Source organism: Heloderma suspectum, chromosome 5 (assembly GCF_057233095.1).
Source record: "Heloderma suspectum isolate Gila_16-S chromosome 5, 16-S_ref, whole genome shotgun sequence".
NCBI classification, from domain to species: Eukaryota; Metazoa; Chordata; class Lepidosauria; order Squamata; family Helodermatidae; genus Heloderma; species Heloderma suspectum.
This window is the reverse complement of record NC_139462.1, coordinates 79,554,199-79,576,893: the sequence shown is the minus strand read 5'-3', so window position 1 is coordinate 79,576,893 and position 22,695 is coordinate 79,554,199. Positions and strand designations below refer to the sequence as shown.

Sequence of the window (22,695 nt, the reverse complement as noted above, 5' to 3'; positions counted from 1 at the left end):
AGTTGAGGTTCAAAACATCTGGAGGGCACCAGGTTGGAGAACAAGGAGAATATGGCAAACTGCTTGGCAATAGCAATCATAGTAATAACTTGGGACATGAAATTGCCAAAAAAAAAGTCCAGGTCAAGATTTAATCCAAATGGAGAATTTGCATAAAAGTGCAAATTAGTTGAAATAAACCAAGAGAGACAGTATCCAGTTTCCTTCGGCATCACAAATTCTATTTAAAAGTGAAAAGAGGTGCTAAGTACATTGTACAAACGCACATAAAATAGTGCTGAGGCCTTTCAAAGAAAAAAACAACTTCATGTAGGGTGGTATGTAACGTTGTCCCTGCCTGCAACCTTTTTGCTCCAGATTATTCCCTCTTCCAAGGATTAAGCACCCCTCCTGTGCTTAAATTACAGGTGGGTGGGGGAGACACAGCCTGTTTAGCCATTGTTTTTAGAAAGTTACAGTGGATATGATTTGGCTAATGTTAGTGGGATTCAGGGGTGGGATTTATGGATTTCTAGTAAGGACCCCCTACCTTTTCTCTCATAATTCAAACACTGCTTCTCACTATTTCTCCAGTACAAATTCCCAGTGCCTGAAGCCACTTCTTTTTAACTAAAAGAAAGAGAACTATTTGGGCTTAGGCTTGTCAGATATTAGCCCCAGAGTCAAACAGAATACAGCCCATGAATAAAAGAGATCCAAGTATGGAGGCAAACACAGTATTAATAATTTGAAGGTGATCAAATGTTAAAGTCAGTCTTCATGCCACTTTATGTTCTATGGTTTGCCCATGGTAAATGTTGTGTACAATTGTGACTTCGTACCACAAATAAAGGAGAAACTTAGGTAGAAAAGTTACTAAGGAGAAGCCAACTAGTTATTCACAAATATATCATCGTCCTCATGAAAATGGCTTACATGGCTGAAATGTTTTGGTTAGAAGCCACGGAAAATCATGAACAGTGTGCAGGGAGTAAATAAAGGCCTGGTTTACATGTAACACTAGCCCATGGGTTATTTAAACCATAGCTTGCTCCTCTACCCAAGGTTTGTCTCAAAAACAAACCATAGTTTGTTTTCTCAGTCCCTTGTCTGTTTCCCTTCTCTTTCACTCACTCCCTCCCTGTATCCTAAGTGCCTTTGCGATATTGCAGTACTGGCATGTAAAGAGGCTGTGTTTTTTTTACTGCTCTTGCCTACTGCCTCTGTAGCCAGGCAATACAACCCATGAATAACCCATGATTCTGGGTTCACATGCGACAACCCATGGTTTAAGCAATCCAACAACAACCCATGGGTTCTCTTTGCGGGTTGTTCATGTTTAACAACTCAGTTAACCCATAGTTCTGGGTTTGCAAGTAACGATAATCCACAGTTCAACAAACCATGGTTAAAACATGGTTTGCTGCTACATGCTAACCAGTTCAAAAAGTTATTCACCTTCCAAAACACAGAAAGAATTGGATAATATTGATAGAGACCAGACAAAGGCAAGGTCTTCACAGTTAGGCTATGGTACTCATTGACACCAAATACTGTGAAAAGCAGCCTGCATAAATTATTTGTGACTAACTGAGGCAGATTTGTTATGTTCTTATTTTGGTAAAATGAATGTTTTATCAATTTAAATAATTTAAGTCTATTGCAATAGAATTTGGAGTCATTTTTCTGTTAAGGAAATATTACACACAGTATTAAACAGCTTTTTTAAAAAATTATATGCATGGTAGCTTACCATAGCTCTTCTGTTTTGGAAAGAGCTAAATGGAAGGCCAGAAAATAAATTATGTTTTGCAACAAAAAGGGAAAAGCTGTTTTCTCATCATCTCCAAACCACACCATTAAAAATCATTTGATGTCAAATGCTGTTGTAGTAGTCACTGAAAAATCTTCTCACATGAACCAATGGAAGTTTAATACCTTCTGATTGAAAAGGTCAACAGATCAGTACACAGTAATTAGATACCTAAATATCTCAAGTTCCTTCCTCTCCCTGAACTATTTTTTGCCCAAGTATATCATATTTATGGCTGATTTACATAAATGTTTGTCTCCATAGAGTCATTTTATATGGCCTCAAATCACAAGAGTGTTGCGTATCTTTGTATACTGACTGCATGGTCTCCATCTGTGCTGCTGGTCTTAAAATGTGTCAGGTAAAACAGCACTAAAACGCTCAATACATTTCCGAGTCAAAGTCTTTAGACTTACTTATATATTTTAATGTTTTGGATCAAAATGGCCTTCACTTTGTCAGTCTCAATAGAAGCTACAAAGTGCTGGTGATTCTGACCGAGCATGGAAATGTGTATTTTTTTTTAAGCCTTAAGAAGTACACACAATATATGTACTTGGGTTTTCATTAAAGCTTGTACAGCTTTACAGATGGCAGGATGGTATGTATGCAATTCTCTTGGGTGCAATATGCAAGTCCCAACTGGAGTGTTTCCAACAGGATGTATAGTATGGTCCTTGAGTTTGCCCTTTAAAAAACAGATTACTTCGCTCAGTGCCAGCAAACGTTGATACGAAAATAGAGTGCAGGAATAACTTCACCACATACAAAGGTTATTTGTACAGAAAATAGTTAAATGTAGTAAGGTAAAAATTACGCCAATTACAAATGTATTACAAAATATTTATTTTCATAAAAATGAATAGTTTTGAATAATTTCAGTCACAAAGAAATCACAGAAGGTCACAGAAATAGCTCTAAAAAATTTACAGACACACATAATTGCTTTCAGATATCTGGCTGTGTAGGGCAGAATACTCTTAAGAGGTGTTACTTGAGGTCTTCAACAACTCTGATGTTTCTTCAATCCTGAAGATATTATGCATATAGGCTGGTTAAACAGGCCTGACCAAATTGGCTTCTTACAGAATAGTTATATTAAATAAGCACTAACTTGCTTTTTCCATCTATATTAAAGAATCAGTAAGACTGAACAGACAAAATGGAAATATGGTAATAGAAAAACTATATTCCAATATGTCAGACATTCTTATTTTTTAAAATCCTGAGTAAGCAACTCCTGCTGAAAAAGAATTACATTGAAGTGAACTGCAATATAAAGTTTAACAGACACTACTACTTCAAAATCCAGAAATTATTATAATTTTGAATCCAAGAGTAAATGTTTGAAGGAAAATATGATCTGCTTCAGTAAAGTGTTACTAGAAAAATCTAATCTCTAGTAAATAAAATTAGCACTCTAAACTCTAGCATCTCCCACTAAATTCATCTAATGTTCTGTTTTGTTGGAAATAAAAATAGTAACTCATCCCACAAACACAGAACTGTAGCTGGATTTATTATCCAATACAGTCTTAAAGAAATGTCACACCTGATGCAGAGACCTTTGTGGTTTGGAAAACACATGTACTTTCTATATATATATATTTTAAACCCAAACAATTCCCTACTGGGAAATAAATTTGTCCTGTCTTTTTTACCCTATTACTTACATTTTGCTTATTCTTTCCATTCTTTGTATTGTTGTCTCCTGCAATTTAACAGCAACAAGTTAAATGCATTTTTCAAAAACCATGTTTTTCAAAGATTAAATATATACACGCACAGCAACTTTACACAAGCACTTACTTTACCGAAAGTGTTTTGCAATAAAGTTTTACTGTTACCCACCAGCCCCAGCAAACAACAAACTTAATAAACACATTTACTCTGTCAAGGCAAATCAGCTAGTACTTGCCATTTTTAACTTACTTTTGAAACTTCTGACAGACCAGGATTACTAATAACCATGGCTTTAGGAGATGGGTCAGCAGATAATAGTGAACTGTACCCAGACGACTGATGAAGGCTCTCTGGCAGCTCCACCTTCTCTTTCTCTGTGAAGATGTATTCATTTTAAAGATCACCTTTGCCTTTTTGTTCTTACACATCAAGCCAGCTATCACATAACTTGATTTACTGAATATATTGATAAGGGAAATTTAGAGAGAACTAGCAAAACTCCAAGATACTTCTCTCATGCTATATATCAGAGTTGTACAACATAATAATAAATATAGAGACAACCTGCTAAGATTGTGCACGAATGTCATGGTTACTGTTGTAATCATTAGCAACACAACCTGATGCAAATGCCATTACTCAAAAATCATTATGTCCAGTATAAACTCTTTCCTAAAAGCTTAGAGCCAATGCTTACCTAGCAGAAAACAGTTTAAAGTAACGTTAAATGCAACACGAATGGCATCATGCATTAGGCTTAACCCTTTTAAACTTCCATCCTGTTTGTGTTAGGAAGACCTTAGCATTACCCTAAAGAGTTTTACATAGTAACAAAAAAAGTCCTTCTATACAAAAACACTAAACTTCCCATAAAGGACATAGCAACTAATTTCTTCTACAGTGAGAAAACTTCACATTGTGTAAAAGGTATTACTTGCTGGTGGATCGTGGAGCCAAAAGATAGCAACTGTACTATATCGTATATCATATGATAAAGCAATTTCAACTTGCATAGATGAGGAATTAACTTATTGCTAAGTACTCACATAGCATACCAATCATACAGTTAGTATAATGTTTTAGAGAAGATGGAAGACTTTGATTTGTTAATATTTTCTGCAATTCTAAGTAGTGCAACACAATGGGCAGGATCCAAAAGTGGCCTTCCACAGGCAGGCAGCCCTGCCAGTTCTGGAGCGTGCGTGGCTGGCCTCGTGTTTCTGCTTGTTTCAGGGCTTGGTCCCAGAAGCGCTACATCTCCGCTGCCAGTGAAAGGGGCCACGTGCGCACTGGGGCCAGCCACATGTGCATTGGGACCGGCACGGCTGGCTGCATGCAGAAGGCTCCTGCTGGATCCTGCTCAAAGTTTTAAATGTATCTCTTGCAAGGAGATTGGAAAACAGACTCATTGAAATGATAATCAACAATAGTCAGAGAAGAAGGGACAAAGGCTATAGGGTTACGTTTGTTACTGACATATAGCTTTGAGCTAGGGTGGATTACAAGTTCGGAAGCCAAAACACAAACCTATGACACAAGTTCTTGTCAGCATTGGTAAGCTACTGAAGAATTTTCCAAACTGTCGAACAGTTTTGGCAACCCAATGTTAAACACTCTCTGAAAACAAGCTTAACAAAACTGAGGTAACTGTTCAGGTAACATTACATGCAGCACAGAGCATAACCAAAGAGAAAGCAACACATCAAGACAAAAGCAGCACTCGCAAAAGTGATTATCCTGTATAATAAGTGAAAATTGAAAATATTATAGCAAAGTTTTAGATGTAGACTGGGGAAAGCTGCATCAAATACTCACCAGGAGAAACTGGAGTCATATTTCTGCTAGAGGTATTTTCTTCACTCATATGATTAAACTCTGTAGATAAGTCATCCTGAAATTATCAAACATTTTGCCATTTATAACAGTGTGTTCAATAAAATAGCTAGCAGTTCCGAGATTTACTTAGCAAACTCCTTCAGTATCTTTCAGTGAAGGAACTATGTCATAATACACTCTTACAAAACTATTAAAATATTCAAGAATACGAAACAGCTCTTATCAGGTATTGCCTATCAGGAAGATGCCATGAGTTCATATGCCAATTCCATCCTCCTGGTTTCCTTCAACTACAGCTTACCACAGCATTTAGCACTAACCTCCAAACTATAATTTGAACAACCATCTGAACTGAACAAATGTTTTTGCAGGTCACATTTTATTTGCTGACAGCTACTCTAAAAGGGAATATTCCCAAAGTAGTAACCACTAGTTATTTGCTATTTATCCCTCAATATTAATCAGAACCATACAATAGTAGGGTTGGAAGGAGCCTATGAGACCATTGAGTCCAACCCCATGCTCAGTGCAGGAATCCAAGTCAAAGCATCCCTGACAAATGGCTGTCCAACTTAATCTTGAGTGGCTCCAGTGGGGGAGAGCCCACAACCTCCCTAGGTAATCGGTTGCATTGTCGTATTGCTCTAATAGTCAGGGAGTTTTTCCTGATGATCAGCTGGAATCTGGCTTCCTGTAACTTGATCCCACTATTCCGTGTCCTGCACTCTGGGATGATCGAGAAGAGATCCTGGCCTTCCTCTCTGTGACAACTTCTCAAGTACTGGGAAAGCATCATATCTCCCCTCAGTCTTCTCTTCTGGGCATGTTTAGGTTTGAGTTCTTTCAGTCTCTCCTCACAGGGCTTTCAAATTCATGGGGCTTGACCCAGAGGTGCCCTTCCACTAGAGGAAAGCCTCTATGTGCAGAAAGGCTTTCTGTGACTTATTGCAAGACCCTTTCACGAAAAAAGATAACTCAAATCCAGAGGTGTCCTCCTGCTTATGCATGGCACTGCACTCTCTCTTGCACAGTGACACATACTGTCTCCCATTAGTGCCTGAACAATTCATGCAGCACCACAGCCAGAATTTCTCCTGCTAGCAATTATCTGGATCAAATGCATGGTTTAAAACAGGAATACAGAAGCTCTGCAGGTTCTGCATCCAGCTGGGGGCAAGGCTTGGCTTCCAAGTCCCACTCCCTGGAGGAATCCCTGCTGATCTCAGATCAGAGATAACAGCAGGGGCTTGGCTGGCACTGGGAAGATCAACCAGTCTTCCCCACACTGGCCAAGAGGCTTTGAACAGTGCACACCACCCCCACGGGGACAGCGCATGCTCCACAAACAGTCCACTGGCACTGAGAGAAGTGATACCCACTGTGTCCCTTTCTCTGTGCTGAGAGAGCCACAGAAATCCATTCCTCTCCCAACACGGAGAAAGGCAAAACGGGAGGGGGGGGATGAAATCATGAGGGCAATTCAGCTCCCCACCCATTTTTGGTTCTGTAGTTTGAAAGAATTTGTCAATAATCAGAAACTAATATGTCCTCATAACAATACATACATATTTCACCATTCAGGCAAATTACTGAAGATGCAGAAGGAAAAGTCAAAGAAGAAATAAAACAGAGCATTATTCTAATCAATCCTACATAGCGAACGCGGCAAGTACCAACATGAAAGAATATTCTCATTAAAATCTATTAGCAACAAGTGTACATACAATGGAAGTTATTGAAGACAAGAGTTATTTCTTATACTTTCCACAGGCTTGTCATAAGATTAACAATGATAAAGAAAGGTTCATGTTTTAGACGGAATTAAGTTTTGAAAAGACACCTCCATCATTTTTCATTAACAGCCATTATGATGCACGATGAGTATCATCATTTTGATCATTTTGCTCCATTTGGATATAAAGGTACTTATAAATCCTCATAAAATCATAAAGTAATATTGGAAGTTTTGACACTCCTATTGTTTACTGGATGTGAATGGTAAAACATTACCTTTTTGGATTGAAGTAACAGCTGTGTTTCAAGGAGCAAAACTCTGCTGAGCAGATTATTCCAGTCCTTCTCATCTATAATAACCTTCCCCTGCAGTTTCTCTTCTAAAGCTTGTAACCTCTCTTCCACCCAGTTCAGTTTCTTAAACTTCTCCTGCAGTTCAGCAAGTTGGCTCCTACAGTTCAGCAAGTTTAATTCTTCCATTTCATTACTGTCCTTTAAAACCTGCAAATAAAATTGCTTCATTCATCCAAGATATAACACATAGTTTTACATAACCTTCGCTCATTAATCCCCTTTGTGTGTTAAATTGTGGACTCCACACAATAGCAGAAAATAGGACCATGCTGCTCGCCCTGTCCTGACAAATCCCTTGCACTAGCACAGGCATCTGCACCATGGAAGCCTACATTCAGAGGGCTGGGCCAGCAGCGCATTCCCACTTCCTGCATGAAGGGACCAAAGACTAGGACAGACCCATCTCTGTCTGGGGTGTGGGGGAACTCGATGAGCTGCCCCCACGTTCGTGTGGCCCAGACCTGCTCAGCCGCATGAGCTGCCTCTCCTCTTTGTACCAAGGACTCCAGCAGCCAAGCCCTTGTGCTTTATGTGCACAAGGGCTTGACTGCCAGAGTCCTCGGCATGGTGCAACCCCTGGCACTCCCGCCCTGGCCTCCTCCTCCGCTGGGGTGCCACAGAGGCCCTTCCTCCCCAGCAGATGCAGGATGGCTCCTAGAGCGGCCAGCTCCTAGCACTCTCGCCCTGGCCTCCACCTGAGGAGGCCAGAGCAAGAGTGTTGGGGTGTCATTGCGCTCCCAGCCGCTTGCCAAGCTCCGGGGTGCTTGGCAGCTGGGTCCATCAGTGCCCCAGGGCTCAGCAAGCAGGGTCTGAGAGGGTGGATGGGGTCAGGGGAATCCATCGGACTCCACCCCCTCTTTGGACTCCCACACCATCCCCACCAATGACACCATTAATATATCAGCTATCTTCTTATGCTTTTCAATCATGCATTAAATTTATTAATCTTTTCTTTTCTAAAGATTATGGAAGGGGTTTGGATAACAACATTTAACTTTGTGGAATCCACTTTACTTCAATTGATAGAGCATTGGACTTGAACCTAGATTCAAATCCCAATTCAGCCATGGGATCAACTGAGATTATGGGAAGTTACTCCCTCTCACAACACAGTCCTACATGTCTGCTCTGAAATGAAGGACAGCAATGACACAAGGAGAAAGAAGAATTGGTGAAAATTGTCTCCCTGATAGTTGCTCCAGTGGAAATATCCTGTGACTGGAGTTCTACTCATGAGAACTCTGGATCCAACCCACTTTAGTAGCTATAGGATTGCTCCCTAGACACTTTCTAGAGGGCCATAGGATTATTCAGTTTCTGGTTCTTAGAAACGGTGCTCCCCGCCCCCTTGTAGCCGGTGTGGTTCTCTCCACGCAGGCTACATCTCCGCACCTGGAAACAAAGCATAGAGACAGGGAAAAGGGGTCGTCCTGGATATAGAGAGGAGACCGCAGAAGCTGCTTTACACAGCTTCCTATCGGGTCTCCAGGCACCCTCCCCCCCACTCCCCAAAGCCACACCTAGACAGGCAAAAATGCAGGGTGGCCAGAGTACGGAGGAGAGGATCCCTTCCATGCTCCAGCCACCCTGAAGCTAGGAACTATCTGGATAGGATTGCGGCCATACATTATTTACAGTACACATCTGTAGACTTTAACTGGTACAGTGTAATGGTCATGCACAGGCTATATTATCTAAATTGTTCTGCTCACCTGAAGTTAAAAGGGCAGCTAAAATGATCAAGGGGCTGGAGATACTCCGATGAGGGAAGATTACAACAGCTGGGATTGTTTAGCTTGAAAAAAAAGGCAAGTAAGGGGAGACATGATAGGGGTGCACAAAATTATGCATGGTGTGGAGAAAGTAGGTAAGGGGATATTTTTCTCCCTCTCTCAAAATACTAGACCTGGGGTCATCCCATGAAGCTGATTGGTGGGAGATTCAGGACAGATAAAGGGAAGGACTTCTTCACACAGCACATAATTAAACTATGGAATTCGCTACCACAAGATGTAGTGATGGCCACCAATTTGGATGGTTTTAAAAGGAACAGACATGTTCCTGGAGGAGAAGGCTATCAATGGCTACTAGTTCTGATGGCTATTTGCTAACTCCAGTATCAGAGGCAGTATGCCTATGTACACCAGTTGGTGGTTGGCCACTGTGTAAACAGAATGCTGGACTAGACAGACCCTTGGTCTGATCCAGTATGGCTCGTATGTTCATAAATGTCCATTTACTTCCTTGTGCCACAAAAAGACAATACTTTTCCATTTCATTTCAAAACTTAAAATAGCTTTACCTGTTCACGTACACTCTCCAAAATATCAGCACCGCTGTCCAAATCATCAGTAACACAGACAACTTTATCCTCCTCTTCATCTAATGCTTCACTGATTATATCCTGAGGGATCCGTGCGTTCAATACACTTTTCTGACGTTCTATTTGAGGTTTCTTTGCATGTAAAGACACAATTACAAAGTAAGAGCAAAGAGCATATCAACAAAATCACAGAAGTCAATACAAAACACCCTTTGATATAAACTGTCTGGGCAATACTTTTATTTGATGCACAGAAGGACTCACAGTTAGTTTGAAAAGGTATTAAAAACACACATTTGCCTTGACCACCTTTGAATGGACAGGGTATCTCAAGCCTAAATTATTATTATTATTATTATTAAATTTATTAATCGCCCATCTGGCTGGTCACCAAGCCACTCTGGGCGATGTACAACATACAATAAAACAGTTTAAAACAATAAAATTCTACAATAAAAACATTTTCTAAAATACCCTAACCCGCCCCAAATGCCTGCCTGAACAACTACGTTTTTAATGCACGGTGGAAGCTCATTAAAGAGGGGGCATGGCGGAGTTCCCTAGGGAGGAAGTTCCACAGAGTGGGGGCCACCACAGAAAAGGCCCTCTCCCTTGTCCCCACCAGTCTAGCTGTCCTGGCTGATGGGACAGAGAGAAGGCCATCTGAGGTTGATCTTGTTAAGCAGCCTGTCTGGTGCTGCTGGAGGAGCTCCTTGAGATAGGCTGGGCCGGAACCATATAGGGTTTTAAAGGTCAAAACCAACACCTTGAATTTGGCCCGGAAAACAACTGGTAACCAGTGCAACTCCTTCAGCACTGGAGTGATGTGATCTCGCCGGCGGCTGCCTTTAATCAGGCGAGCCGCCGTGTTCTGTACCAGCTGCAGTTTCCGAACCGTCTTCAAGGGTAACCCCACATAGAGCGCATTACAGTAGTCTAAACAAGAGGAGACCAGGGCATGTACTACCGATGGGAGCAGATGGTCGGGAAGGAAGGGGAGCAGCCGCCGTATCAGATGGAGTTGATACAGCGCTGTCCGGCTCACAGCTGACACCTGAGCCTCCATGGACAGCTGGGAGTCCAAAATGACCCCCAGGCTGCGGACCTGGTCCTTCAAGGGTAGCCGTACCCCATTCAACACCAGGTCAACATCCCCCAACCTCCTCTTGTCTCCCACCAAAAGTACCTCGGTCTTGTCAGGGTTCAGCTTCAGCTTATTCCTCCCCATCCAGCCACTCACCATCTCCAGACATTTGGACAGGGATTCTACAGCCAACCTTGGTGAAGATTTGAATGAGAGGTAGAGCTGCGTGTCATCCGCATATTGATGACACTGCACCCCAAACCTCCAGATGATAGCCCCCAGCGGCTTCACATAGATGTTAAATAGCATCGGGGAGAGGATGGAACCCTGTGGCACCCCACAAGTAAGTGGCCACGGGTCCGAAACCTCCTCTCCCAGTGCTACCCTCTGGTACCTGCCGGAGAGGAAGGACCGGAACCACCGCAATATGGTGTCTCCAATGCCCAACCCCTCCAGGCAGTCCAGGAGGATACCGTGGTCAACGGTATCAAAAGCCGCTGAGAGGTCGAGGAGAACAAGGAAGGAGCATTCAACCCTATCCAGAGCCCTCCTCATATCATCTACCAAGGCAACCAAGGCCGTTTCTGTCCCATGCCCAAGCCTGAAGCCCGACTGAAATGGGTCTAGATAATCAGTTTCTTCCAAGTGTGCCTTCAACTGCACCGCCACCACCCACTCAATCACCTTGCCCAAAAATGGCAGATTTGAGACTGGGCGAAAGTTGTTCAAAACTTGAGGATCCAAGGAGGGCTTCTTTAAAGAGTGGTCTTATCACTGCCTCCTTGAGGGCTGATGGCATCACTCCCTCCTCAAGGGAGGCATTCACCACCGCCCTGATCCCCTCACCCAGTCTCTCTCTGCAGCCCATAATGAGCCAAGATGGGCAAGGATCAAGTAAGCAGGTGGTCAGCCTTACAGATGAAAGCACCTTGTCCACTTCATCAGGAGGAAGAAGCTGGAACCGATCCCACAAAACCGGTTTACCACAGGCCGCCTCTTGCTCACTAACTGTATCCACAGCGTGCAGAGTAACACACCTAATCTGATCAATTTTATCTGCAAAGTGCCTTGCCAAGGCCTCACAGGAGGCCTTAGAATGCTCCAGTGGTTCCGGAGCAACTGGACCGACCAGGCTCCGGACCACTTGGAACAGCCTCCTGGGACAGCACTCTGCAGACGCGATGGAGGCAGCATAATATTCCTTTTTTGCTGCCTTCACCGCCACGTGATAGGCTGAAGATACAGCTCTAGCCCGTGTCTGATCGTCTTTGGAGCGAGACTTCCGCCACCGGCGCTCTAGCCGTCTCACCTCCTGTTTCAGAGCTCGTAACCACGGATTGAACCATGGTGCAGTCCGAGCCCTGTTCAGGGGGAGAGGGTGTTTCGGAGCCACCTGATCTAATGCCCCAGTGATTGCGGCATTCCAGCCACCCACCAGGGTCTCGACCGAGTGGCCGTTGGCGTGCCCCAGAGAATCCCCAAGCGCGTTCAGGAATCCATTTGGATCCATAAGATGCCTGGGGTGGACCATTTTAATGGGTCCTCCACCCCTGCGGAGGGGTTATGGAACCGAGAAGTCCAACGTCACCAGATAGTGATCTGACCATGACAAGGGGGTGGTGGATATACCCCCGACTTCCAGATCACTCCCCGCTTCTCTAGAAACAAACACAAGGTCTAGTGCATGACCGGCTACATGGGTGGGCCCAGTTAGAATATGGTGCAGCTCCCAGGAGGCCATGGTCTCCATGAAGTCCCGAGGTGCTCCTGTGAGGATGGCCTCCGAATGTACGTTGAAGTCCCCCAACACCAATAAGTTAGGGGACTGAACACACAGAGACCACCTCAAGCACCTCGGCCAGGAAGTCAGGCGTGCAGCGGGGTGGACGGTACACGAGCAGAATCCCCAGACTGCCCTTCGGGCCCAACCTCCAGTACATGCACTCAGCAACCTTGGTCTCCCAGAGAGAGGTCTGGTGAAGACCAAGGACTCTCGATAGATAACAGCCACTCCCCCTCCCCGATCCCCAGCCCTCGGCTGCTGTGCATACGAAAATCCAGAAATAAAGAACAAATCAGGCTCCACATTTCTTTTGATTCATCATCAATCCCATTTCTATAGGGTGTGGGAACAATGAAGTGATTTGTGAGAACCAGGAAGGGAGTTTAAGACGCATGGACTAGAAAACCGTTTGGGGGGGTGGAGCTCAGCGAGCTTTCACCGGCTCGACCCACCAGGCTCCGGTCTGACATCCACCAGGCGGCCCACCTCAGACCACACCAAATTGGGCCAGCTAGCAGATTATCTGCCTTTGCATGGTGGCATGGGGGCAGGAGGATGAAAAGGGAGTGCCATGATGCTCCATCCACCCTGTAATCATGTGAACCAGGTCAGTGTGTCAGTGCCATAGCGCCAAGACTGTGAAACCCAATCACCTGAAACTTGGAAGCATATCAACAGGACCCTAGGGGTGCACACCACAGGGTTATTTGGCTTTTAAAACACATTAATTATAATGAACCCATGTGTTTAAAGCCTGCACGACCATCTTCAGTCACAAGGTGCCAGACCTGCCTAATCTGCACATAACTATGCAGCACTGACACAGTTTGAAGCCAGGAGGGAGTAATCCGATGGACAATTATACAGATACCCTCCTCCCCGAAGCTGTGAATGGAATGGATAGACCCCTCCCTCAGGGGCTATAGGGATGCACCATGGCAGGGGTCATACCTAAGGATGCCAACGGGTGTTGGTTAACTCAGATGGGGCAGGCATAATCTGTCCAACTCTGACAGCTGCATATCTTTGCTTGAAGGTTTCATAGTATCAAACTAAGGACTATTCCAACCCGTACATAGCTGGATCTGTTCACTGGTCTAAAATAATGCTGAGTGTTCCTACCTGCTGAAAATCTGTAGTACAGGTAGTTGAAGAATCAAGTTGTTTAGAACAGTTTACTTGTGGTTGGGGTTTAACAGAATGGATTCTCTTCTGTGTTTGGAATTTCACCTGTAAAACATACAGAAGTCCCAGGCACATTGTTAGCGATGCCAACATGTTTACACAGCGTGGAATACATTTGAATAAAACATATTGTTGAAGTAAAGTATAGGACTCCCAAAATGAAAGATAAACACATCTGCCCATGGAACAGCATCTGTCAGCAGAATGGATTTACCCTCCAACCCCCTCCCCTTTAGCCCAAAAAGCATGGGGGGGGGGGCAGCACTCAGAGCAGGTTATTTGGGGTGCAAGAGAAAAAAAAGAAAATACTGTTGTGTAAGCAGAAGTCTGCTTGTGTGACACTGGAAATCACCAATATAGTACATCCTTTAAAGAGTGAATTTTATTAATTGCAGCACATTTACAACAACACAAAGTTCTAACTGAAATGAAGACAAAACATAGCACTACATAATTGTAACAGTAAATCTGTAAATTATGTCTGGGGGTTGGGGGAGGAGAAAAAAGTACTGAGAATAATCTGAATTGTAACCTTATATCTATTAACAAAAGAAGAGAAAGAAACCCAACCAAATCTCAAGCCGCTTGAATAAGCTGCCTTGAGAGCTTAGCTAACAGGGTGAGCACACATTTTCTTAATAAAATAGTAGATTATAAAAATAGTGCCAACACAAATAAGTAACTAATAATAAATAACTTTCAGTACCTTTTTCATGTTACTTAATTCTTTATGCCTTTTATAGACGGAACTAATAATGTCACAAGCAATCTGTATTTTTCTTTCTGCAAAGCCATATTGGAGGAACTGCTGTTTTGATAAGACTGGCTTATAATGAAATTGATCACGGAGAAGCTGCAAGTGACAGAGAAAAAGGAATTAGCTTTCAGTAACTGTAATTGTGTATTTTAGCCAGCATTCCAGCTATTAGGAATTGCGGGTTTTCCCTCCCATTCCTGTAACCCCTCATCCTGATCAGCAGTTGAGGCTTGGCGTAAAGCACCTTTCATTACAAAATATCTGGGAGAAGAAATCAAGGCACAGCATAATTGTTTTATTTAAGGTCCCAGTTGTTTAGATTCTTTATCTGAGGTGCCTAAGTGTTCATTGCTGTTTTTAAGAAGGCGATTTGGAAAAAAAATTAGGAGTTCATAGTTTATCCCAGTTCCCACAAGGAAAATTGGTTTGTATTATAGATGTTTGCTGATGGATTTTACTGCTGATATATCACTTATTTTCTGTATTATTGCTAAAAAAATCTAGTGCATTTATAACAGGCAGGAATGCTTTAAGTAATGAAGATATAGTAGATAATCCTCTACTATATGTCAACCCATGGAGCATTCTATTAGTTTGCTTACCATGATGAGTATGCTGCTGGCTTCTAGTGAACATAAGCTCCTGCCTTCCTCCCAGTCTCTCCACAGCTTCCCTTCCTCCCAATTCTGCCCTCTCCACAGCTCAGAGGTTTGGGGTTAACACTGAGAGCATTGTTTGGGTACTGCATTGCTGAGCCATTTGAAGTGCTGTAGCAGTGCAGGGCCAAACTGGCAAGCCCACACTAACGTCTCTATCTCTGACACCAAGAGGGGCTTCTCCCAGGGTCAAGCACCTCCCAGGGTCAAACAGGCTGAACTACTCTTTCCAGCTCCAAACCTGGGGAGGGGAGCAGGGGATTGTTCCTGACCTCACATGGAGATACAATGACCTGGTTTGCAGGATACAACAACCCACCGTTGGTTAATTTACCTGCAGGGGCTGTCACGTTGTGCTGGGCACCATTTTTGCATGGTACCTGCAGGTGCTTGGCTTGCCATTGCTTGTCATGTTGTGTGAACCCACACAGCAGGTGGTGTTTGAGCAAGCCATGAGTTATTTGATGGATGCCTAACCCTCAAACAAGCTGGGTGCCTGGCACAACATGACAACCCCTGTGGGTAAATTAACCCATGTCATATGAACCAGGCCAGTGTGAGATTAGGGGAAAAGGTAAAAGTGGGGTCCTGGAGACCGCACATTTTGGACTGGCTATCAAGGCCAGACCTGAACCCACGTGTGCATTGACATATATACTTCACCTTCTCTTTCCACTTAATATATCTGAGCAGCTAGGGTGTTGCCTATAAAAGCCATGACATAATAAATGCTGAGGTGGTACAGTTATGTGAGAGCACTGTACCATGAGTGAACTAGCAGTTTATATGTGTGTCTGGTATCCAAGATGCCACAGCACTTTTTAACCTTTACGTTACTATAAGGAAGTAGCAGTGTCACATTAGCATACTTGAATTATAGATACCTTATAAATGGCATCAATAAAACGCAAGTCACTTTTTGCCGTCAGTTCTACACCTGATTCTACCAGAAGTTCCGTAATATATGTTGAAAAAGATGTGAAACAATAGCTGATGATGGGCAAAAATACAGATGGATCACCCGTTGCTAGTCTGTAATGGAAGAAAAGACTAGATAGTAAATTATAGAAAATTCAAGAGCTTTGGATCCTGCCACACTAGTGGAAGTGCATAGTAATGATAGACTGTCAATAAATTCAGAGCACACACTATTTTATACTAACATTTAAGGGGTGTTTTAAGTTTTCGAGGCATAACACAGTCATTATCTTGTCAATTGCAACCATCTTTGTATGAGATAATTACTACCAGTAACCATTACTGTTTTCCATTAAAAAGACACAGGCAATAGAGGAAGAGTTGTGTTTGATCAGACCCTTCCCAAATGAAAACTTGGATTTGTTTTCCAACTTCAAGTAAAGCATTTAACATGCATGCAGAATATAAAGACCTAACAGCATAGTATAACCTTCTCCAACTATTACCTCCAAACAGGGGCACTGTCTAGGACTGCCATGTCTTTAAAAATTACTTTTGTTTTTCAATGGTTGTCATTTTAGTATATGTTTGTTTTAATTGCATGACTGTAGGCTATTACCTGGTGTTTCAGATTAAAGCCAAAGAGAGTAACTGTTCCCTAAATCATTGATTTATAGAAACCTTAACTACTGTTGTTAAAAGTTAAAATCCATTACAATTTTAAAGTTAATTTGTTTCATAATATTTTAATTTGGTTTAAGTCATTTGTTTTTCTAAGTATCAAATCTGTTGATGACTCAAATGTTATTGTTGTTCTAATAAGTTTCATGCTTTAAAATGCTTGCCTATTCTTTGATGAGTCAATTTACCATATCTGTTTTGATTGGTCTAAGGAACAAGCCTGGTATTGAGAACATATGAACAGCCTTGCTGGATCAGACTAAAAGCCTATATAGTGCAGCATTCTATTTCCACGGCGGCCAAACAGATTATGGGAAGCTCACAAGCAGGATATGAGTGCAACTGCACTGCCCCACTCATGTTCCCCAGCAGCTGGTACTGACTGAGAGGCATACGTCCTCTGATACAGGAGGTAATATATAACCATCATGTATCTACACTGATAGCCACTGATGGCCTTACCCTTCATGAATTTGTCTAACCACCTTTTAAAGCCATCCAAGTTGGTGGCCATCACTACATCTTGTGGTAAAGAATTCCATAGTTTGATTCTTAACAAGTTTTCATATTGTTCTGTTATGAGAACTACAAACACCTTTCCCATCAAATCATGAAAACAATGGTTTTTTAAAAAACAAATATACGCCACCACTTACCCAGTATAGTCCACATCTCTGGGATAATTTAAAAGCCGAAGTCCTTGCTCTATCTTACGCAAGTTTCCTTTTAAGTCTCCTGTAGCCATGTTATAACTCTTCTTTCAATAATACAGGCTAGGAACACAGAAGAGTTGCATTTAAAAAACAAAGAGATGTACATTTTAGATGCAGTCATGTTTATATTCACATTACATAACTAGTTTAAGCAAAAACTTGATTAGGGCAAAAACTTGCAATCCTGTACCTGCTTACCAAGGAGTATGCCCCAGTGAACTCAATGGGACTTACTTTGGAGTTACAGATTGTACTGTTAAGCTTCATTTTATCTATCTCCTTTCTACCTCACATTTAGGAGGGATGCATTTCTGATTAAGAAGTATTTTTAGGGTTATGTAAACCAATCCAAAAATAACACTGTCAAAAATGCCAAGCTTTGACTCTAGAAACAAAGGCTGCAATCCTGCACACATTAACCTGGGAGCAAGTCCCATTGAACGCAGTGTAACTTACTTCGAAGTAGACATGCACAAGATTGGGCTGCGATGGCTGCAATCCCATGCACACTTATTCCATTGATTTCAGTGGGTGTTACTTCAGAAGACACATAGGTAGTAAGAAGTATACATAGAAAAGGGTGTGTAAGATGACAGCCTGATAAGTTCCATTGAACTCAGCAGTTCTTATTTCTTGAGTAGCCATATATACTTTGGAGGGACGGGGGGTTGGGAGGGGTTACCATTCACTTACTTACTGAGGACTAGTTGCATATATACCCCCCCCCCCCCCAAGGCGCCTATCTTCTTTCTACCTCGCATTTAGGAGGGAGAGATTTCCCCCAACTAAATATCAGCGGCGCTGGAGCCTGGCTATCCAAACATCTGAGCAAGAAAGACAACTGCTAACCAACCTTGAGTCAAATCGTGGGTAAGCGAACGGCAACCCTCCCCCCCCCCCCCCCCGGTTTCAATGAAACAGAATTCGGCCTACCACCGGAGGCGCGGCTGCGGGGGAGTTGGGGCCAGACACGGGCCGATTGCCAGAAGAGAAGGGCGCCGGCGGAGGACTGAGTTGTCATTTATGGCCAGCTCTTAGCTTTCCACGCATGCTGTTCTGGGGGGGTGGGGGTGTCCCTTTCCCCGCAAATCAACCCCACCCCCCTCCTGGGCCAGCAACTAAGGGGCTTGGCCCTGAACGCTACGCCTACCGCTACCACCGCCTCTGCCCACCCCAGGGACGCCCCAGCCTGACACTTCAGGAAATTCGGCAGTGAAACTCGGAGGGGCTCACAGGTGGCTTCGCTTGAGGGCGCCTCGAGGAGCGGGGATCGGTGCTGCTGCTGGGCCTTCCTCTGTCAGGCAGACAGCCGAGCCCAACCGGCCCCTTTGGCCTCGAGGAGGCCGGAGCCCCCGCCCTTCCGCAGCACGCGCCCTCCGCTCCCGCGCCCGGCGGCGGTTCCCCCCCTTCTCTCTCGCTCTCTTCCATTTAGCGGGCGTTTGAGCTCTCCCGCGGGAGACCCCAGCCGCCTTTCGTTCCGCCCGAACAGATTCCACATCCGTCCGCGCCCCGCTGCAAACGCCGCCTCCTTTCGCCCGAAGGTCCTCGCAAACGCGACCCCTTCCTCTTCGGGAGGCTCCTTTCCATCACCCGCTTCCCCCCGCCAAAAAAATATATTCCTTCCGAGACCGTTAATCCGGTTGGGATCGCGAGCGAATCTGCCGATAGGAACCCATCGGTAAGTTCCACGCTCTGGAAGAAACGAAACGCCACTTCCGGGAACAACATATGCCGCGGCTGCTGCAGCTGCCCCGGTCCCAAACGTCAAGATTCAGGAGCGCGCGCGCGCGTGTATGTGTGTGTGTGTGTGTGTGTGTGGCAGAGGTGACGACTCATGTTTTTGCGCAGGGACCCGGAAGCCCATTGGCAAGCTAGTTTCCTCCACCGGCTGCGCGACGTTGCCTGACACGCTTCCCCCCAGCTTATAAGGCTCGCGCACCTGATTTGAACCCGACTCGTCGCGGCGGCGGTTGGGATTGGAGCTAACACAGGTAATGTGAATTTTAGATGCCCCCCTCCCCGCGAAAGGAGCGGCAGGGGCCTTGACCAATTGTTGGCCTCGGCTGGTGTGCAGGTCGTCTTTGAGGCCAATCGTAAAGCGAGGGTGGGACTTGTTGAGGCTTCTCTCCCCCGCCCGCCGGGAATTATAGTGCAGTTGGGAACATCTCCCGGTGGGCTGGTGGAGAAGTTTCCACCTGCTTATGCCCCTTCACATTTAAGTCCTCCCTACGCGTTTAATGTGGAAGCGTCTCTTCACTGCACAAGCTGGCTCTTCTCGTAAGCCTTAAAGGAGCCACATTCCTGAACTCGCCCTCGGAGTGGTTCAAATGTGGTAACAGCGTGGATTTTTTTTAATCACCTCTTCTAAAGCATATAGGAAATAAACCCACAAAACTGAATGGAGCTGGGGAAAGGGAACACATCTTGTAGTACCGTTAACTTAGGTATGTGTCCCTAGCCATAACAATATGCCTTCAAATCATTGATAAAAAAAAGTGGAGTATGAATGTTTTCAGTAAAAAGACTACCCTGGGCTTTACTGAAAGGAACTTTGCTATGTTAAGGGCTCCTTGCAACTGCCTCGTTTATTTGAAAAGGAAAAATGACCATCTCCAAGCATCTTTAAAGGTGCAGACAAAAGGCCACATCCTCTTACTCCATATCAGTCCCCTGGTTTATTCCAATTACAAAGTGCTGTTAGAGTCTTACTCTTCCATAACTTAGGCAGAGCTTCAGAAATTATCTCATTGGCAGGATGTTGCCTGTGGACCATCTATTTCTGCTTTGAGTGACTATTACAATCCATCTTCAACTCACCAGTGCATTCAATTGTAGTTTCCAGATGGCCTGACATATGACATGCTACCTTTCTTGTTCTCCATGTCTTTGGGTTCAGGCATGCCTGAACTCCTGTGGCCATGTTGCCTATTATGGCAAGTGTTTAGGGAGTGGTCTTGATAAAGCAGTAGAGCATATGCTTTGTATGAGCCTGGTGCAAAAGAAATACACTTAGAATTTAAAAAGATCTGGGCCCAGAAATTTGTTATGAGCACCAAAACTGAGCTCAGTCCTTCCACACAAAAATCCACTCCTTTTTTACCCCAAGTCTCCTTCATTTCAGCAGCATAATTTAGGGCAGCGAGGGAGTCATTTTGTTACTACTGTTAAACAATTGGGAGTTAAATATCCTTGCCAATCTACTGCAAATTACCCAGATATCTGCTAGAACCAGATCTATCTTCTGCCCATCCTTGGACTAGAGATACCAGTGCCTTAGGCAGCAGGTGGGCCGTATGTAGCCCTTGGACCTATTTAATGTGCCCCCATGTGGCTTCCCCCAGCATCTCCAGTACTTTCCCAAATCTTTCATTAGCTTTGTGTGACTTTCTTGTGCTGTGCTGCTAGGAGGGGAACACTTGGGCAGTTGCCTCTGCTACTAAACATAGAAATGCACCAGGCTGGTAGCTCTGCCTTTCCTCTGCCAGCTTACTTGTTTTCTGTCTGTGGAGGCTGCAGAGTGAGGAGCTCTTGTGCTGTGGGAGAGAAGCAGGAAGAAGTAGCAGCAGGAGGAGAGCAAGCAGGGCAGCAGCTCCTTCTCCTCTCAAAGCTGAGCATCTGGAGCTTTGCCTCCCTTCCCCCTAGTCAGCCTTTGGTGCATGAAATACCCCTTCTAGCCCTCCCCACCAGCTGCCCCTAATAATCAGCATTTCTAGTTTCTTCTGCTTGGTTGCCTGGCTCTCACTTCTTTTTCTCCCCATCTCCCACCCAATCTATGTTCCATTACTCTCTTGTCTTTTCTGTCTTGTTCTTTCTATGTGTATCTGACACAATTTTCTCGTCTTTTTCATTCCTGTTCCACATCTCTCCTGCTCTGTTCACACAGTCATTCTTTATTTTTTTAATGTGATTTGTTTGTTTTTCGCCTTTCTAATTTCTCATTCTGTTTCTCTCTAACCCCCTTTTTACTGGCAATCCTGTTTATACTCACCCCCTCACCTTTTCCCCGCTTGTGACACTAACAAAGAGCTTCACCATATTAAAACCTCAAGAAGAGAGAAATAATTTGGGGTGACCACTGGGTAAGATATTAAATTATAGTATAAATAAGGCTTAGGGCAAGGCTTTGTGTCTTTGCAAAAGTATACTCATGATTCTGTTGGCCAGTCTAGAACTGGTAGACGCAACCTCTATGTCCCTGCTTCTTAATCTTAAGTGTAGTTTGTTTTTCCTTCCCTTTCCATCTGAGAAGGGTAAGGGTGACATGGCTGCTGTTTGTCATTGAACTTCTTTGATTATCAGTGCTCCTGTATAAGGTGGGGTTCTAGTCCTGTTCCTTCAAAGATAGAAGGGTGACTAGCATTACCACTGTTTGATCACTTCTGTTGTACCCTTTCTCTTCCCACTTCTGAGACTTATTCAGTGAAATTTAATTATTCAAAGCATTTTTACCCCACTTTTCAGTTGAGAAGGCTCCTAGAGTGGTTTACAGAACAATAAAAACCAAAATAGCCCATGCCCTTAGGAAAACAAAAGGGAAAGGGGGGGGGGGGAGAGATCCAGACACTAATTCTTCAAGATACAGAGTTCTTATAATGACCAGCTGGGATGGGAGCAGTTCAAGGAGAGAAGAAGCCAAAGGCAGCTTGTCTCTGTAGAGCTGGTGGAATAGCCCAACTTCCCTTCTCTCCCTCTCTTAAGCCTGGTGGGATGGCTGCTGCTAGCTGAACTGATGTCCCGTCTATGTCTGTTGTGTCAGCGCAGTATCAGAGTTGTGTAGTTCTGTCAGTGCAAGGTGGTGATTGATGAGCAGTACTTTTACAAGGGCACTTAAACATAGTTCCTTTCCAGCTTATGCAGAGTTGGCCATGCCCAGCTCTGCATATGATTGGGGTGTTGATAAATAATGTTTTGTGGACTTCAGCTACTGTGGCAGATGTCCGTTTATTTATTTTATTAAATTGTATACCATCCAACTGGCAAATGCCCTTGGGTTCAAAATGTGGTGCTTTGGCAAGCTTTTGAATAGATTTGGGTGCGTATTTATGTTTGCACTTCATGAAATGTATTTTAGGATTTGGTCAAATGTTGTTCAGTTAGGCTGCAATCCTGTACACACTTACCTGGGACTAAGGCCCATTGAAAACAATGGAACTTACTTCTGAGTAGACTTGTGTAGAATTGTACTTTTAGGGAGCA

At 43.9% G+C, this 22,695-nt stretch overlaps 2 protein-coding genes across 13 annotated transcripts in view; one reads left to right on the top strand and one right to left on the bottom strand.

Moving 5' to 3' along the window:
* Window positions 1-2,621: 2,621 nt before the first annotated feature.
* CEP44 (centrosomal protein 44) lies at window positions 2,622-19,199 on the bottom strand. Of its 5 annotated transcripts, none has more exons than XM_084856471.1 (12): window positions 18,433-18,978; window positions 17,956-18,036; window positions 17,443-17,559; window positions 16,072-16,219; window positions 14,481-14,627; window positions 13,712-13,819; window positions 9,702-9,854; window positions 7,322-7,546; window positions 5,291-5,366; window positions 3,725-3,849; window positions 3,466-3,503; window positions 2,622-2,821 (listed from the first exon to the last, which is right to left on the bottom strand). In XM_084856471.1, the coding sequence occupies exons 3-12, from the start codon at window positions 17,529-17,531 to the stop codon at window positions 2,773-2,775; spliced, it is 1,158 nt and encodes a 385-aa protein (XP_084712597.1). In that variant the 5' UTR covers window positions 17,532-17,559; window positions 17,956-18,036; window positions 18,433-18,978; the 3' UTR covers window positions 2,622-2,772. The 5 variants fall into 5 exon arrangements, with proteins under 5 accessions (XP_084712597.1, XP_084712598.1, XP_084712596.1 ...); XM_084856472.1 differs by having other exon boundaries at window positions 18,733-18,978; XM_084856470.1 differs by lacking the exons at window positions 17,956-18,036; window positions 18,433-18,978 and adding an exon at window positions 19,129-19,199.
* FBXO8 (F-box protein 8) overlaps window positions 19,189-22,695 on the top strand; it is a 27,816-nt gene continuing 24,309 nt past the window's right edge. For 5 of the 8 annotated variants that reach the window (XM_084856481.1, XM_084856480.1, XM_084856477.1 and 2 more), the window contains exon 1: window positions 19,189-19,490. The gene's annotated coding sequence lies outside the window, so the exon portion shown is untranslated. The remainder of the gene's footprint in view (window positions 19,491-22,695) is intronic. The other 3 variants (XM_084856478.1, XM_084856483.1, XM_084856479.1) reach the window with 1 other exon arrangement.